The 15,825-nt window shown below is 40.5% G+C and overlaps 1 protein-coding gene across 3 annotated transcripts in view; it reads right to left on the reverse strand.

Annotated features, from left to right (window-relative positions):
• Window positions 1–2,783: 2,783 nt before the first annotated feature.
• The window catches only part of KMT5B (lysine methyltransferase 5B), a 36,054-nt gene continuing 23,012 nt past the window's right edge, over window positions 2,784–15,825 (reverse strand). For all 3 annotated transcript variants that reach the window (XM_066611093.1, XM_066611089.1, XM_066611082.1), the window contains 7 exons: window positions 14,701–14,866; window positions 13,534–13,643; window positions 10,824–10,990; window positions 10,376–10,395; window positions 10,123–10,259; window positions 9,477–9,673; window positions 2,784–7,946 (listed from right to left, as the gene is read on the reverse strand). In XM_066611093.1, coding sequence (XP_066467190.1) covers window positions 6,472–7,946; window positions 9,477–9,673; window positions 10,123–10,259; window positions 10,376–10,395; window positions 10,824–10,990; window positions 13,534–13,643; window positions 14,701–14,866 — 2,272 coding nt within the window. In that variant the 3' untranslated portion in view covers window positions 2,784–6,471. The remainder of the gene's footprint in view (window positions 7,947–9,476; window positions 9,674–10,122; window positions 10,260–10,375; window positions 10,396–10,823; window positions 10,991–13,533; window positions 13,644–14,700; window positions 14,867–15,825) is intronic.

Here is a 15,825-nt window from a genome sequence, read left to right on the forward strand (position 1 = left end):
TCCACAAGTAAGTGCACACAGTGAGGGGCTTCCCTCCACCTAGGAGGGAGCCCAGAACTTCATTCTATCCGCACTTTCCTGGGATAAGCTCCACTGACAGTAATGGGACTTCTGTATAGACATGCATAGGATTGGGCTCTCACAGCCCAATCCTGTGCATGTCTATTCAGAAGTAAGTGCCATTAGAGTCAATGGGGCTTACCCCCAGGAAAGTGTGGATAGGTTTGGGCTGACAATCTGTTCTTAGTCACGGGTGGGGAGAGAAGGTCCAAATGCCAGTCTGCATTTCTCTATCTGGTCTGGGGGAAGTGGGGTGGCATCTGTGTGTGTTTCACTCAGGGTGTATGTGTGAGAATGCCCCCCACTATCTACTATCCACTTTGGTGGTGAGTTGTAGTCTCACTCTGAGTCAGCTTAGCCAAGAAACATCACCTCTTTCTCTTCTTCCTTTCATCCCCCCCAAAAGAAAAAAGGCACACTTGATCAGTCAAGCTTTGCCTCCCAAAATGATTAAAAAATAAAAATACACATTAATTTTCAGCAGTCCCCTTTTTTCTCCTGACTTCTTTTTCTTTTTGGCATCCCACATTGGGTGCTACTATAAGATAAACAGTCTCTGGCTTCATGACCCTATGCATGTCTACTCAGAAGTAAGTTCCATTGTGTTCAATGAGTCTTACTCCCAGGAAAGAGTGCTTAGGATTGTAGCCTGGGTCTGTTTCTCATCAGTTTGCAATAAGCAGAATCACTCAAAAAGAGGCTTTTAATGCAAAGAAGAGGTAATCTATCTCCAACAGCCTGTGCAGGGAGTGTCTGTTTACACAACAAAGGCACTAGATTGGACTGAATGTTCACTTAATGACCTAATCTCATAACAGGGATTGGAGAACATATCCCTGGATCCTTAAGTGGCTCACACCTGTATATGTTCTTATGTGGGAGAAGGTAGTTCCTCACATAACCTGACCCCAAACCGTGAAGGGCTTTAAAGGTCAAAACCAGCACCTTGAATTAGGTCCAGAAATGAACAGGCAGCCAATGTAATCACCAAAGCAGTGGTTCAACAGAATAAAACGGCCTAGCTCCAGTAACCACCCTGGCTGCCACATTCTGCACTAGTTGCAGCTTCCAAACTGTCTTCACGGGCAGCCCCATGTACAGCACATTACAGTAATATAATCTGGAAGTCACTAGGGCATGGACTACAGTGGCCATGTGCGATTGACCCAAGTACGGCTGCAGCTGGCACACCAGCTGGAGCTGAGCAAACGAACCCTAACCACCGCTGTCACCTGGCTCTCCAGGGAAAGTTGGGAATCCAGGAGCACACCCAAACCACGCACCTGCTCCTGCAGGGGGAGTACAACCCCATTCAGATTAGGCAGATGACTCCGTACCTGCATCAAAGATTTCCTGACCAAAGGGACCTCTGTCTTTACTGGATTCAATCTCAACCTACTGGCCCTTATCCAGACCCCAAATGCCTCCAGGCAATGCTGCAGGATTTGCACAGCCTCCCTAGAATGAGATGGTAAGGAGAGTTAGAGCTGAGTGTCATCAGCATATTGGTGACACCCCACTCCAAATCCCCAGATAATCTCCCCCAGCAGTTTCATGTAGAAGTTAAAAAGCACGAAATGGACAGAATAGAACCCTGTGGCACCCCACACTGTAAAGGCCAAGGTGCTGAACAAGGAGTCCCCCAAAATCACCATCTGGGACTTGTCAGCCACGGAGCAGAACCACTGTAAAATAGTGCCCCCAATCCCCAACTTGGTCAGATGACCCAGAAGGATATCATGATCAATGGTATTGAAAGCCACTGAGAGGTCCAAGAGAACCAACAGGGATGTGCTCCCCCTGTCAAGTCCTTGGCAAAGATCATCCACCAAGGCAATCAAGGCTCTGTCTCAAAGCCTGGCCTGAAGCTGGATTGGAAGAAGTCCAGATAATCTGACTCATCTAGGACACCCTGAAGCTGAGACGCCAGCACCTGCTCACCTTACCCAAGAAACGAAGGTTAAATACTGGTGGATAGTTCTTTAGATTGGTAGAATCTAAACGTTTTTCAGGAGGGGGTGTACAATTGTGATCTTCATGATGGTAGGCATCGCTCTCTCCTACAAGGATGAATTTACAATGTGTTCCACCCAAGTGGCCAGACCAGCCCTAGTAGATTGAATTAACCATGCTGGGCAAGGGTCAAGCAGACATGTTGATGACCTCAAACTCCAGAGCACCCTATCCACATCCTCAGGCCCTAACAGCTGAAAATAATCCATGATGGAATTGAGAGGTGCCAGAGTGACAACTTCTGGAACAGTTATACCGGAGTCCAAGTCATGATGAATATGATCAATTTTATCTGCAAGTGCCTTGCAAACTCATCACAGCAGATGATCGTGCCCTCCAGCTCATTCACCGAAGAGGCTGAGTGGAGCAGATCAAGAACGACTTGAAAAAGCTCTGCTAGACGGCTCCTTGCAGACACAATGGTGGCAGAGAAAAAATTCTCTCTTAGCTGCCATCACCACATATCATTTACTTCTAGTTGTCTCGCTCTTGCCTGGCATCCTGGCCACTCAGACACAGTTGAATATGGTGCTATAAATCCTTCCATCAGCAATACTGTGTTTGGTATGGTTGTCTCCACAACAATCAGGTTTGTGCTTAAAAACAAGAAATAGCATGTGTTCCATTGAGTAGGATGCACAGTCTCCACTTTTCAAATCAATTTCACAAAGATGAGCATCATCACAGAAAAAATTCAAGCAGGTAAAAACTTGTTCAGAGCCAGCTCAGTATTTAATGAGTTTAAAATTCCAATTTCCCCCCTTTGGTCCCGTTTATTTCAAATCAATTTTGGCACAAATGAAAAATTGATCACTGTGTACACTAATTCTCTTGTAACACTTTTTGAAGTTTCCATTTTATATACTGGATACAGCTCGGAGCAAGGGTTAGAGCTATTCAATACCAACAGCATACTGCCCAAACTGAAGAAAACCCTTTAAACAATCAATATTAAAAGATACCCATTGATCATTAATATTACAGATATAATTCAATTATATTTATTGCATTTTTAACATGCCAGTGATAGCATAAGTTGGGGGAAAAATGAATGCCAGAAACTAATTTCAGTACCATAATCCTATTTTTACTAGAACTGAAACAAATTTGAAATAAAGTGTTAAATCTGCAGCACTTGAAATGAAATTTCAATAACTTAGTCTTGTCATTCTAACACAAATGATGAAACTTCCAATTTCCAAAGCAAAACCCCAACTAGAATTTTAAAAGTTTGGTGTGGACAGCAAGTTTTTCGACATCAACCAACTTCATTTCCAATGCACAGAAGTGTTTAGAGCTGCTGGGAAATCTGAACGCAGTGGTTTTTCAATCTTCTGACAGTGCCTCTGCTGATTTTTATACCCCAGCCCATTTAAAGTAAAATGTTTTCTGTAATGGCACAAAATTGGCCAAGGACAGTTCATTAACTAGAAAAGAGGGGCCGCTAATTTGCTTTTATTTTTCTGAAACATATTGGAGGGAGCACAAGACTTTAAGGGTAGTGTTTCACAAAAATATATTGTGGAGTTCCATAATATTCCACTGCACTCTTCATCAACTGTGAAGTAAACAAAATTTGTACTATCACATTACTTCAGCATCACAAGAGTGCTGCTCCTTTCTATGCTAATGGGTATCACAAGAAGGAAAAATCTAAGCTTAGTCTGCATGATCCAGGGTTTCTCAGGTTAGCCCAGCAGCACAGGAAAGAGATAATGCTGTAGCTCCGTACAACCAAGGTAACATAAGAATCCAGGTAGAATTGTTTTATCAACTGGTGCCAGAATAAAAAGAAGTTATACCTTCAAATAAAAACCAATTTATTTTCCAGGAAAACAAGAATAAACCCAAACTAAATTCCAAATACACATAAATATTATTGTGTACAATGTTGATTGGGATGCCTTGTTTTAGACTGATACCTGGGTTTGACACTGAAATTTGAGGGCATAGTATTGGCAACAGGATAAGAAAGCTAATTAAGGCTGCAATCCTAACCACACTTTCCTGAGAGTAAGCCCCACTGAACAAAATAGGACTTACTTCTGAGTAGACCTGGTTAATATTGTGCCCTAAGGGCACAATCCTAACCCTGGGTTAGGCCGGCACAAGTCACTTGTGCTGACCCCAGGGTGTCGCAATCATGCCATAAGGCATGTTTGCATCGACTTAAGAGTCAGGGAGGTCATTGCGAGGGGTTGTGCTGGCCTCCCCGTGCCGGATCCAGGTCATTGCGTTGGCCAAGCTCGTCAACGCAGGAGTCAGGGTGTGTGTGTGGGGAGAGCAGGGAGGAAGGGGAAAGGAGGTGTTTCGGGGCAGAGGGAGGACAGGCGATGGAAATTCCCAGGGTGGGCAAGCAGGGAAAGGGAGGCGGGGCCAGAATCCAGCAGTTATGTGAGATCATAACCCTGTTCCCGGGCAGCCTGGGGCAGTCCTGGGTTGCTTGAATTTGCGCTACCTCTTGAGGTAACGCAGATCCGAGTAGCCCTATTGGGGCTGCTGCTGCTTTACCCAGGGTAAGGGAAAGAGATTCCCCTTGCCCCAGGATGAGCCGCTTTCAGCCCCAATCCTGCCTTGGATGCAGTGCAGGCCCAGTAGCCTGCCTGCTCAAGGACAGGTTAGCATTGGGCTGCATGAGTAACTAGATGTATATAAAAGTGGAAATGATTGGAGGCAATGAGAATGGAGCAGGTAGCCATATACAGAAGCTCTATTCAGTATGTTCTACAGCTTTCTACAGACACTTGCTCCAACACACCAACTGCTTATAGTTTTGAGAAGAAAACATGCGAACAATTGTGTTCACAAGAGTGCCCCTTTTCATTTCAATGGAGGGTCCAATCTGCATACAGGAGGAGTTCACATACATGCATTTATTGGGAAGGATTACCTGCAAACCTACATCCACAATCACATGGCCCAGAAAAATGTCAAAAGCAAGCTAAAGTTCTCAGGAATTCTGCCCCCTATTAAAAGATTCTTTATGAGCTTCTGTGCACAGAACTGCAACAGATGAACAGCCCTGATTATATGTATTTTTATGCCAACTAAAAACCATTTGAAATGTCAGTTCAAATAAATTGTTAATTTCATAGTTTTAGAAATCAATTTATTCTTTACCAATAGCTCACCCTAACTCTAAAAAATATGAAGCTTTAAAAAAGTGCACACAGAGATTCTTGAAATCTCAAAAGGTGAGCTAAAACGAAAAAGAAAAAGTCGACTGGTAAGAGGTTAAAACTAGGTTTATAATTTCCTATTTATTGGCATGAATGTATTTCTAAACTTAAAAACCCTTCTGGTAAGTTATCAATTTTTTATGACAAAATTTCGCACAACACACAAATATTTACAACATATACATTTTTTCAGTCCTTTACACCGAATCTCAAAAGACAAACATTTTTATAGATTACCACAGAACAAAAGCTGTGACTTAGGTTTTTCTTTAAGTTTCATAAAACTATCATAAGTTAAAGTGAATAGGTTTCTTTAAATTCCTTGTAGCATTTTACAAGTGCAACAGAAAACTATGAGGATCCAATTAGGATAGCTGCAGTTCATTGGATAAATGTTGCCTGTTATAATCACATTGTTTCACAGCAAGTTCTTGAAAAAATAAGCACCAATCATTCTTGCAAAGAACAATTTTATCTAAAAGTATTGAAAAAGTGTTAAATACAAGGTGTTTTAATTTACATAAGAAATAAATACACCATATCCAAACTTGTATTCTGCATACTGATACCCTTGTACATATAATGTACTAAAAGTCAGCAAACTGTCAACACCTTTTGTTTTTTGTTAAAGAAATCAATTTGACTTCCAACCAACGGTTTGCTACTATAACAAAGGCCACAAACAGTACGTCTGGGGACAGCATACAGTGTTAAAACCGACAAACTCCAAAGGGGGGAAAACATCTAGCAAATAAACGGAAAAGCTGTAGTTCATTGCTGGTGATATTAACGTACTAGAAACCTTAATATGTTGCAACTATGATTTTTTAAAAATTAATTTTAGTCAGACATAAGAGCAAAGTAATGCTCTCAGAAATTAAAAATAATTGTGTAGTCACATTATTGTGATTTTAATTATCCTGCATGGAAAAATTTGATGCCGTTCTGTAATTTTGCTTGAGCCTTTATTTTACAATAGAGCATTTTCTCTAACTCAGAATTGCACATAAGAAGGCTATTAAAAAGTACAATAAAAATCTGCACAAATGACTTAAGGAGTCAGTATGCTGTACACTTTCTACAATATTATGTTGATATAAGTGAATAAACAATAAAGAAGTGCTTCCACTAACATTTTCAGAAAGTTCATAAACTGAGGAATAGTTGACTGGAATTGTTTAAAAAATGGACTTCCTGTTCAGTTTTAAGACCTCTAAGCTTATGCATTGAGCCTTAAAGACTGATCTTCTCTCCTCCTGGAAGAAATGTCAATGTCTATTGAATCTTTGCCAACTATAAGCCTTAATCGCTTAGCTGGAGGCAGAGGAATAAAATCGTCTTCAAAATCATCCTCATAGTCATCTTCTTCCTCCTCTTCTTCCTCTGTAGATGAAGATTCATCTACAGTTTCTTCTTCATATTGACTATAATCTTCGACTTCCATCCGTGACTCTAACAGAGAAAGAGGATCACTACAACACACACCATTCTCATGGAGGTCATCAGAATACGCACCCCTGTTTTCTTCTTCTCGCTTTAGCTGTATTTTCAATTTCGTTGAACTATTACTTGATCCTGAGTTAAACCCATTATTAAGCTTTGCTACATATAAGTTATTATCTTTCTCATGGTCTTTACTTAGTTTGATGCTTATTTTTGATGAATTCATTCCATCATTTTCTTGGTCATTTGTCTTACTGCTGCTATCATGCCGCCTCCGCAGAGTCAGTTTTGGAATCCCAGAGCTGTTTTCAAGAATTAGTTGTGCATCATACCTTGTGATTCGCCTTTTCTTTTTGCTTTTTGCAGTTCTAAAACGGTCCTTTGCTTTGAAAGTGTCTGACGTCACAATGGAGCAGCCACCAGATGCAGGAATACAGTCTTGATATCCAATGGCTGAATCCACTACATTGTTAATCTCTCCTAGGTTAGAACGTGAACTGATTAAATCTGGCACTTTGTCTTTGCCAGGCAAGTTATGTGCAGGATCCGTTTCCTCCATTTTTGTAGATGGCTTCACAAGTCTTCCTTGCCGGGATTTCTTTTTGGCCACAACCCTGTCGTTCTTCTGACACCTACCCTCCCCCTTATGTGATGACACATGCACCTGATCACTCTCATGCATCACATGAGATTGCTGCTCCACACTATTGGTTCGCATGCCAGTCAAGTTATTTTTATAGCTATTTAGCATATTTGGTTCAAGCTTTAAGTCAGAGGTCTCCTTCAAATTCATTCTCGTTCTCATTGACCTCCTTGTTATATATGTACAGGGTGATACTTCCCCAGGTTCATGAGCACCTTCCACTGAATTCAGTTTGTATTCTCGAGCTGCATGCCTCGTTAAGCAGCCACCAGAAACTGCCACTCTCACTGGTCCCTCTGTTTCTTTTTCCTTCTTAATGGACAAGTTTTTGTACAGGACTATTTTGGGCTCTTTAAGAACCAAGTTCCCCATTTCGAGTTTTCTAGATGCATTTTTCTGCTCTGGCCTTCTGCACTGATTTCGCAATTTTATCTTTGAAAGTAAAGGCTTTGCAGGCTTTTTCAGTCTCTTTGGTACCCTGGAATTATTTAGATGAGTTAGTTTGGATGAGGTAGAATTTGATGAAGCTGGAATTCTTGAAATAGACTGCCTTGTTAATGTTCTGCTCTTGCTGTTCTTTTTTACACCAACTGAAGATTTGCGGTTAGCTGCAAGATCAAACATAATAATGTCAGAATTTCAAGTAGTAGTAGCAGTAGCAATGCTTTGCCTGTATGTATGTAAACAGGGGCTGTGTTTGTTGCAGGGGGCTACATATAGCATAAAGTGTTAATATTGCTTACTCAAATCTAAAACGGTGTTAACAATGACTTTAAATGGTGAATCTCTCCAATGGCAACTTCCGTGTAAGCTTTCCGCCTGCTATTTTAAAGCCACTTCTGTAACTCATGCTGCTCCTCACTAAAGTCACTCAGCACTCCTATACACTGGTATAGTCCTAGTGATCACAGATAGTATTATACCAGTGAGTATAGTCGTTTTTCTCAACCACTGAAAAGGGATCATCAGGATCCCCATCCTATTCAATTTCTTATGCAGATAACTGTTGTTTGCATTATCCATGTGGATAAATTGAAGATCTCTCTAAGGAAAAGCTAGTGTTAAAAAGCTCACAAATAATACAGAACAAATTACTGACTACCTATGAGCAACAGGATAGATCCTAACTTGTGCAAGTGCAATTAAGCTCAAGCAAGGTTACTTTCCAACAGCTGCCACTTGTGCATTCTGGAAAGCCTCTATTCAGGATTGGGAGATCTGCAGGAAGAGGGTGGGATGGGACACTGGAGGAGAGAGAATTCCCAGCAACTGAACAGAGATTTTTTGGTGTGGGAAGCTGTGGGAAGGAGGTGGCAGGACAGATCCCTTAAACAATTTTTGTTCTGCTTGCACAAATGAGGATCCACCTCAACACATGTCCTGCCTAGGATGATTTGAAAATTTTATATCCAGAAAAAGTTAGATGTTATAGTACAGTCATGTAAAACTCAAATACTTTAGCAATTCTGTCTCTCAATCAAGTTGGCAATAACTTCATAAGAGAACTCTAAAATAAGTGAAAGCTAGCAGCATGACACCAAACAAAAATGTGAATCCGTATAAACTGCACATGACCATTACTTACGCCTAGATAATAAAACAATGTCAACTGCTCATCAAAGTGACCATAGTGAAGAGTATAAATTCCCTTAAGACAAAAAGATAATTACATTTCTGAAACGTAAAGAGTTATTTGCTACACAACTTGCTAGCTTAAAATTATTTGCCAAGCCTATTTGACCTATTGCCCTTCTTCTATCTCCAAATTCTAGAATCAATCTTGGTTGTTTTTTTTAATTAAATGGGATATTTTAAAGCTAAAAAGACACAATAACATTGAAACACACTCCTAGTACAAGGTATCAGTCATTCAATTAGGTTTAAAGCCTCAATTATATCACAATGCCTCCTGTTCTAGGCACTTTCATCAAAGGTTCAGCTACCACAGGGCCTGAAATAGTTGTTTCTCTTTTCAGAGGCCTAAAGGGAAATAATGGTTTGGGAACAGAATTCACTCAAACCCTCAAGATCTGATTGAATGAATCAGCTCTAATGAGACCCAAATGTTGGGTCTTCTTTAAAAGACAACAATCACCAGATGAGAATGTTTAAAGAAAAAGAAATCTCTCCTTGCTTACTTGCATTAGCTTTTTCCTGAGTGGTATCTGCATCAGTGTTAGAGCTGACAGATTGGCTGTCGGAATTTTTGCTGCTGTCACCCAACTTTTTAAGCCTGTTCAAACGCTTATCTGTTTCTCTAAGTCCATATTTGCTATTGATCACAGGAGTAGGTGCAGGCAGTCCCACTCTTGATTTAAAAGCACCAGTTCCACGTCTATAAGAGAAAATACACATTAAGAATTCTAAACATAACAGTAAAAAAACTGTATCTGAGGAAATAGTAATTAGGCCAATATACATTTAGGTAAAACCAAGTTCATGCAAATATTTTCAATTTATGCTTTTTTAAGCATAGGGAGTTTCAGAACCTTAGGCCACAACACACACGCCCACTATTCAAAGCAGTGTAGTTTTCATATGCCTTGTCTAGTATGCTTTTTCAATCGTCTTTCAAAAGTATATCAGAAATGGCCCAATAAAGCAAGAGGTATCAGGAATTCTTCCTGCACAGGTGGCATCACTGTATATTAACAAAAACCATTTTTCTGTTACAAATACAACCATACAACTTCTAATTGCAGGCAAACTTTAACTATACACCCATGCAGCTGTGCAGCTCAACTACACTATTTTTACAACATTTTTAGAATGGTCACAACATACCTTTCACATGTGTAGCATTCACAGAATTCATTATTTTCTCCAAAAAACCCATCTCCATAGTAACAAGAAATTTCTTCCCCAGGTTCAATATCTCGCAGAGCTTTCACACATGCTGTATCCCGGCCAGTTGACACAAACTATATAGGAAAAATAACTTATTTTTAATTAGGCAATTAGATTGAGAAATAATTTTAGAATATTTCCATATGCAGAAAATGAATTTGGGTGGTTTTAATGCTTGCTCAACACTTACCTTACAATTGGGTCTGCAATCTGAAAAAAGGTCCAAAAGATAAAATCAATAAACTGCTGTTAAGACCTGAAACATGAATAGTTACAGATATCTAAAGTAAGGTTTCATACTGATTTCATAATTCATTATAAAACTCAGTTGGTGGTTTGGTTGGCAACCTTCAGTCTCGAAAGACTATGGTATCAGCCTACAGCACCCAGTATTCCCAGGTGGTCTCCCATCCAAGTACTAACTAGGCCTGACCCTGCTTAGCTTCCAAGATCAGACAAGAGTGGGCATGTGCAGGGTAACAGTTAACTAGACAATATTAGACAAGAAAAATGCAGCTCATCCTCAATGCAATTTTGTTCATTCTAATTAAATTTAGGCTGAAATTCCAGTCAAAAATAGATTAAAAACTCATTTTTAATGCAACAGTCCTACTGCATTTCCTTTGCTAGCTGCTTACCATGATTGATGAATGCAGCTGGACCAAGCCACAGCTGAGCACAGTTTTTCCGTGTTGAGTACATGACACTGAAGTCGTTCTCTCCATGTCTGAGCAGCATGTTCTCTTCTAGCTCAGAGAGTTCAGCAATGCAGCCCACCAATAATTCTATCTTGTCATTTCGTTTCCTAATGAATGAAGAACAAACTATTTCAAGAGTGATCAAAAAGTTATTAAATGGGATCTTTTTCCAGTGAAGAATACATTAACAAATGGAAAAAAAACATTCTGTGACCCAACTTGAAACTTGGATATAGGACCGTATTTGGCAAATGAAAACAAGAACTGCAACATTTACAGCCCAATCCTATCCAGAACAGGAGAAGTGGCGCTAAATGGCTACCGGTGGCTCCTGAGCTGGAATTGAGCAGACTGGAGGTCTCCTCAGGAAAAGGGACTTTTGTCCCCTTAGCCCAAGTAATTCCGCAGCCTGCTCAATGGGGCTTCTCATATCAGTGCTGGTACAGATTTGAGAAGCCCCATGTCAGGCCTCCCCACTGGCACCGTTTACTCGCCAGGTGGCACAAATGCGCCTTGTGGCACTTTTGTGACTTCCAGCAGAAAAGGTCCATTTGGTGCTGAGGTCCGTTTGGATTGGGCTGCTAATCAGTTACATTAATTCACTGAAAATCTTTTGGCTTTAATCCCAATTAGGTACTCAGAAATCTATTTAAATTTTCCATGTAACTATTTAAATATTCATGGCGGCACGTATCTTCCTAGAAGAGGCCTTCTTCAGTCACAAAGGAGGAAACATTCTTCCAAGATGCTGTAACACAGGCATACAAAATCTAAGGTCAAATAGAATGTTTTTTTCCCCCTTTGGGACAATTTTGTTATGGTATACAAATTCATGCAGATTTAAATCCATTAAAATCTATGTGGTTATTGCCTAAGATTGCTTTGAGTGACAATAAAAATCCTGTACATCTACCCATCAGCTTTTCCACTGTTGGGTTCAGAAACTGAAACTTCTCCCAGCATTTTAGTAGCCATTAGTTATTGGAAATCTGATTATCTGGAGATTTTAGTAGCTAGAAATCTGTGAACTCATGTTCTTAGAATCACACTCAATCTTGGCAGAATTTTTTTTTTTTTTAAATATTCTCCACTACGGACCCAGGGGGAAAAAGTTCTCAGTTTGTGTATTATGTTTCCAGTCTGACTCCACCCCTTTTAAAAAAACTAATTAGAGATCAGGGCTTTTCCACCTTGGGGGGTGCAAGTACCACTGTAGCAAGCATTGGTATTTGCAAGTACCACTGCCTCCAGGGATGGCTGCTGAGTGGGTAAAATGAGCAGCTCATCACACAATTATTTCTGCAGCAAGGCAGCAGCTTCTACAGTTGTTGTTACCTCCTGGTTTCTCCCCCACTCTGCCCTCTTCTTCCTTTCTTACCTAAACTGCATCACTTCTGGAGGGTGAGGCCTGGGTTGTCACACAGCCACACCTTACTGCCCCAGCAATCATCACTTCTGGCACGGTGGGCTCAGACAAAGCAACATCACACAGCTCCTATGACAACAGTGGTGCTTCACACACACTGAGAGTAACTTACAGAGTAATAAGTGTAGCCACTAGTAGCACATGTACCACTGGTTGGAAAGAATGGCTAAAGAGTATACATTCTTAAATATGTATACACTTTAGCCATACTATTCCATAAATACTGGAATGTGTTCTACAAAGTAAAAACTTTTCAGGGGGGGAGAAGAGGGTCGAGGCAATGCTACCCTTAAACACTACTAAATAGTGTTCAGTGGCTGCATTGTGTTTGCTTTGTTCACTTACTCCACTTGGCAGGCAAAGAAAATTTTTCACCCTATCTACAGCATCCTGATTGTCAAGAGGGTTTGATTTTTCTAAATGAAAATCTAATTGAGTAGTAATTTCTTCTAGTTGTCACTTTCAAAATTTTTGAAACCTAATAGCAATTCAAAGGACTCAGAGGTATTTCTGCAAAGAGGCCACTAAACAACCAAACTTTTTAGACATTTATGTTTGATTTAACTTTCATATTCTTCACACTTGCAATTATATTCTCTTACTTGTTGTTGGAGGTTTGCCACTTAATTTTGTTCTACTTTAATTAAAGTCAGATAACAGACTATGATTTAAAAAACTAAGATTGTTTTGTTTTTGAACAGATCCTGATGCTGTATCATAAACTGGCTTTGAAATGCAGTTAAAAAGAAAAAACCATGTCTGAACACCCAGTGGGTTTAGGAAACCTTTAGTATAGTTGCCTGAGTTCGCTAAGTCATGCCTGGAGTTCCATAACATGACTACCCCCTTCCATATGTGCCCATTTTCAGTGATTTGGGGGGGGGGAATCTTACATGTATGGAAAGGGGGGAGTTGCCCAATTGCTGGGGCAATGAAACCGCTGCGGCACAGCAAAACAGGGAGAATTGGCATGAATGTGCACTTGAATGCCCTTCCGAGGACAGATGAATGCTCAAGGAGCTAGGATCCCTCTAAAAGAGGTCCTTTCAAGTAAATAAGTAGTACCAAAGCAGCAGCAGATCCAGGTAATGATGGCTGTGAACAGATGTGAACAACTGCATGAAAAGGGGGCTTTTCACATCTCCCCCAACAGTAAATTTTGTATTTTAAAAAATCTATCATGAAAATTTGGTATAGCAGCAATATAGCAATGGTAATGCTTACCACTCTTTTGTTGCAACTATTTTGGCTCCATTTTGCTCTGATGAGTAGCGGTTGCATGGCAATATCTCAAATCCACTGTCAGTTGCAAACATTCGTAAATAAATAAATACCTGCAACAGAAAAAAAAACAACAGCTAAGTAGTACTGTTGCACTGTTTTGAATGAAACTGTATACTTATACCCAAGCTCAAACTCAGCTAATCTCTTCACAAAACTTCACAGTAAAATGACTACAGGTGAAAAGTGCATTCTATAAAATTGTTTACAGTGAGCAGAAAAAATTTAAACACTTCTTTATAAGTCTACCTGACAGGGACACATGAACAATTGCATCCACTCTGTTTCATCCATTTTCAACTACCAGTAATTCCAGCATTCTCCACCTGGGAAAAGACTGTTTTCAAGTACTGCAAAATATTCACTAGAATGCTAATGTGCTCACACCAGATTTCAGGGCTCCCAGTAACCAGCTTCTGATCCTAGCTTTGTCCAACTTCATACTTTGTTATTTTGACAAATAAAAAAAATTAAAATTCTAGTTTTTGAAGGAGATTTTTCAAGTCCCAGATTTTTCAAGTTCTCCTAGAGAGGGCATAGTCTATAATATTTATAGCTGCTTCATTTTTGACTTCAACAGCCTTTACAACCAAAGACCAACAAGCTCTTTAAAAGATAAAATATCTTCTTTTTCAAAAGAAGAAACCCTCAATTTCTGAGATTCTATCCAACATGCAATTTATTTTTCAAAAATGGGTTGCAGACTATCTCTTCAAAGAAAGCGGAAGGGGAAAACTCAGAATTTCCAGCTGCCCACATCTATTCAACACTTGTCCTTAAGCATTACACTTGCATCAGCTAATGGTAGGAGTAGGCAGTGGTCCCAGAAGGCAAACTATTTCCCCCCCATTTCTATCATGCTCCTTCTGCTAACTGCTGCCTCCTCATTCTCTCCCACCCCAACTGTATGGCTTCTACTATGCTGATCCTGGAATAGCTTTTATCCCCTTTCGTTTCACCTTTTCCCACTGTCTTCCATCAAGTCTGCTATTCAGTGTCTTTTATATCCTAGGGGCTAAATAAAGTTAGTTAAGCTTAAATTTGCATCTACAAGAGCCTCAATGCTATACACTAACAATCTGAACTTGGTTTAAGTATAAATATACCTACATGTTCCTTGAACAAGGTTTCCTGCATTTTGTTCTTGTTAAGAAAATAGTGCCGGGCCCAGTCACCTGATGTCAAGGACTTGAAGGCTTTTTCCAAGTGCTCATCTTTTTTAAAACGCTCAATAACTTCCTTGAGTTCTTCCTGCCTTCCTTTTATTGGTCGAAACCTAAAATGCAACAAGAAGCCAGTTCAGTAAATCAGGCCACATTATTCACTTATTAGGTCTTAAACAATTGCATTTCTGAGACAGACCTATAAATGAAAGTGAATACTGCTATCACCAAGCTCTGCACAACTTGAGCATTAAAGGAAAAACATACAACAGAATCACGGCTATCAGATTTCTTATTTACAGAGCTGTAAATATTTTTATTTAGAGTGTTATATCCCAAGCAGATTACTGGGGGTTGTTAACAACTGGAAGTGGACCAAGTACTAGATTAGAGCAGTGGTTCTCAAACTCTAAGGGAAGGTTTGAGAGCCGCCAATAAGTCTTTGCCTCAAAAGGCAGGGGGAAGGCAGGGACACGATGCCCAGAGCACTCCAGAAGGCAACCACAACCACTTTTGATTTTGCGATCGAGAAACAGGAAGTGGTCACAATCGTCTTCTGGAGGGCTGTGCACTGTGTGGGGAGCCTTGTTGAGGCTGGCACTGGACTCTCCTGATCCCCGGGAGGTTGCTGCAGGCGGTAGTAAGTGGCAGCACGCCCCTGCGCCCCGATCAGAGGTGTGATGCTGGGTATCATGTCTCTGCCTCCCCCCCCCTTAAGGGAAAACAGCACAGGGCTCTCAGGCTGGGGTGTTGCAACGCCCCAGTTTGAAAACCACCGGATTAGAGTGACAGAAGCCTCCTTTTCGCAGGCATCCTGCACTCACTACAGGAAGTCAACTGTGCAAACATGAAGTCTGTGCTGGTTCTTGTCAACCACTAGCAGTGGTGCAGTGTAAACTGAAGCACTCCACACATGTGGGTTATATGGGTAAGAAGCACTGAAATAGCACACTTAACCCTCAAAATGGGAGTGACTTGTGCATGCTTTTAAATACACTAATGCAGTGTTTCTCAAAATGTGTACCTTGGAGTCCTAGAGCTCCCTGAGACCTCATCAGGGACTTCACAAGTG

Source organism: Tiliqua scincoides, chromosome 1, assembly GCF_035046505.1.
Source record: "Tiliqua scincoides isolate rTilSci1 chromosome 1, rTilSci1.hap2, whole genome shotgun sequence".
Taxonomy (NCBI): Eukaryota; Metazoa; Chordata; class Lepidosauria; order Squamata; family Scincidae; genus Tiliqua; species Tiliqua scincoides.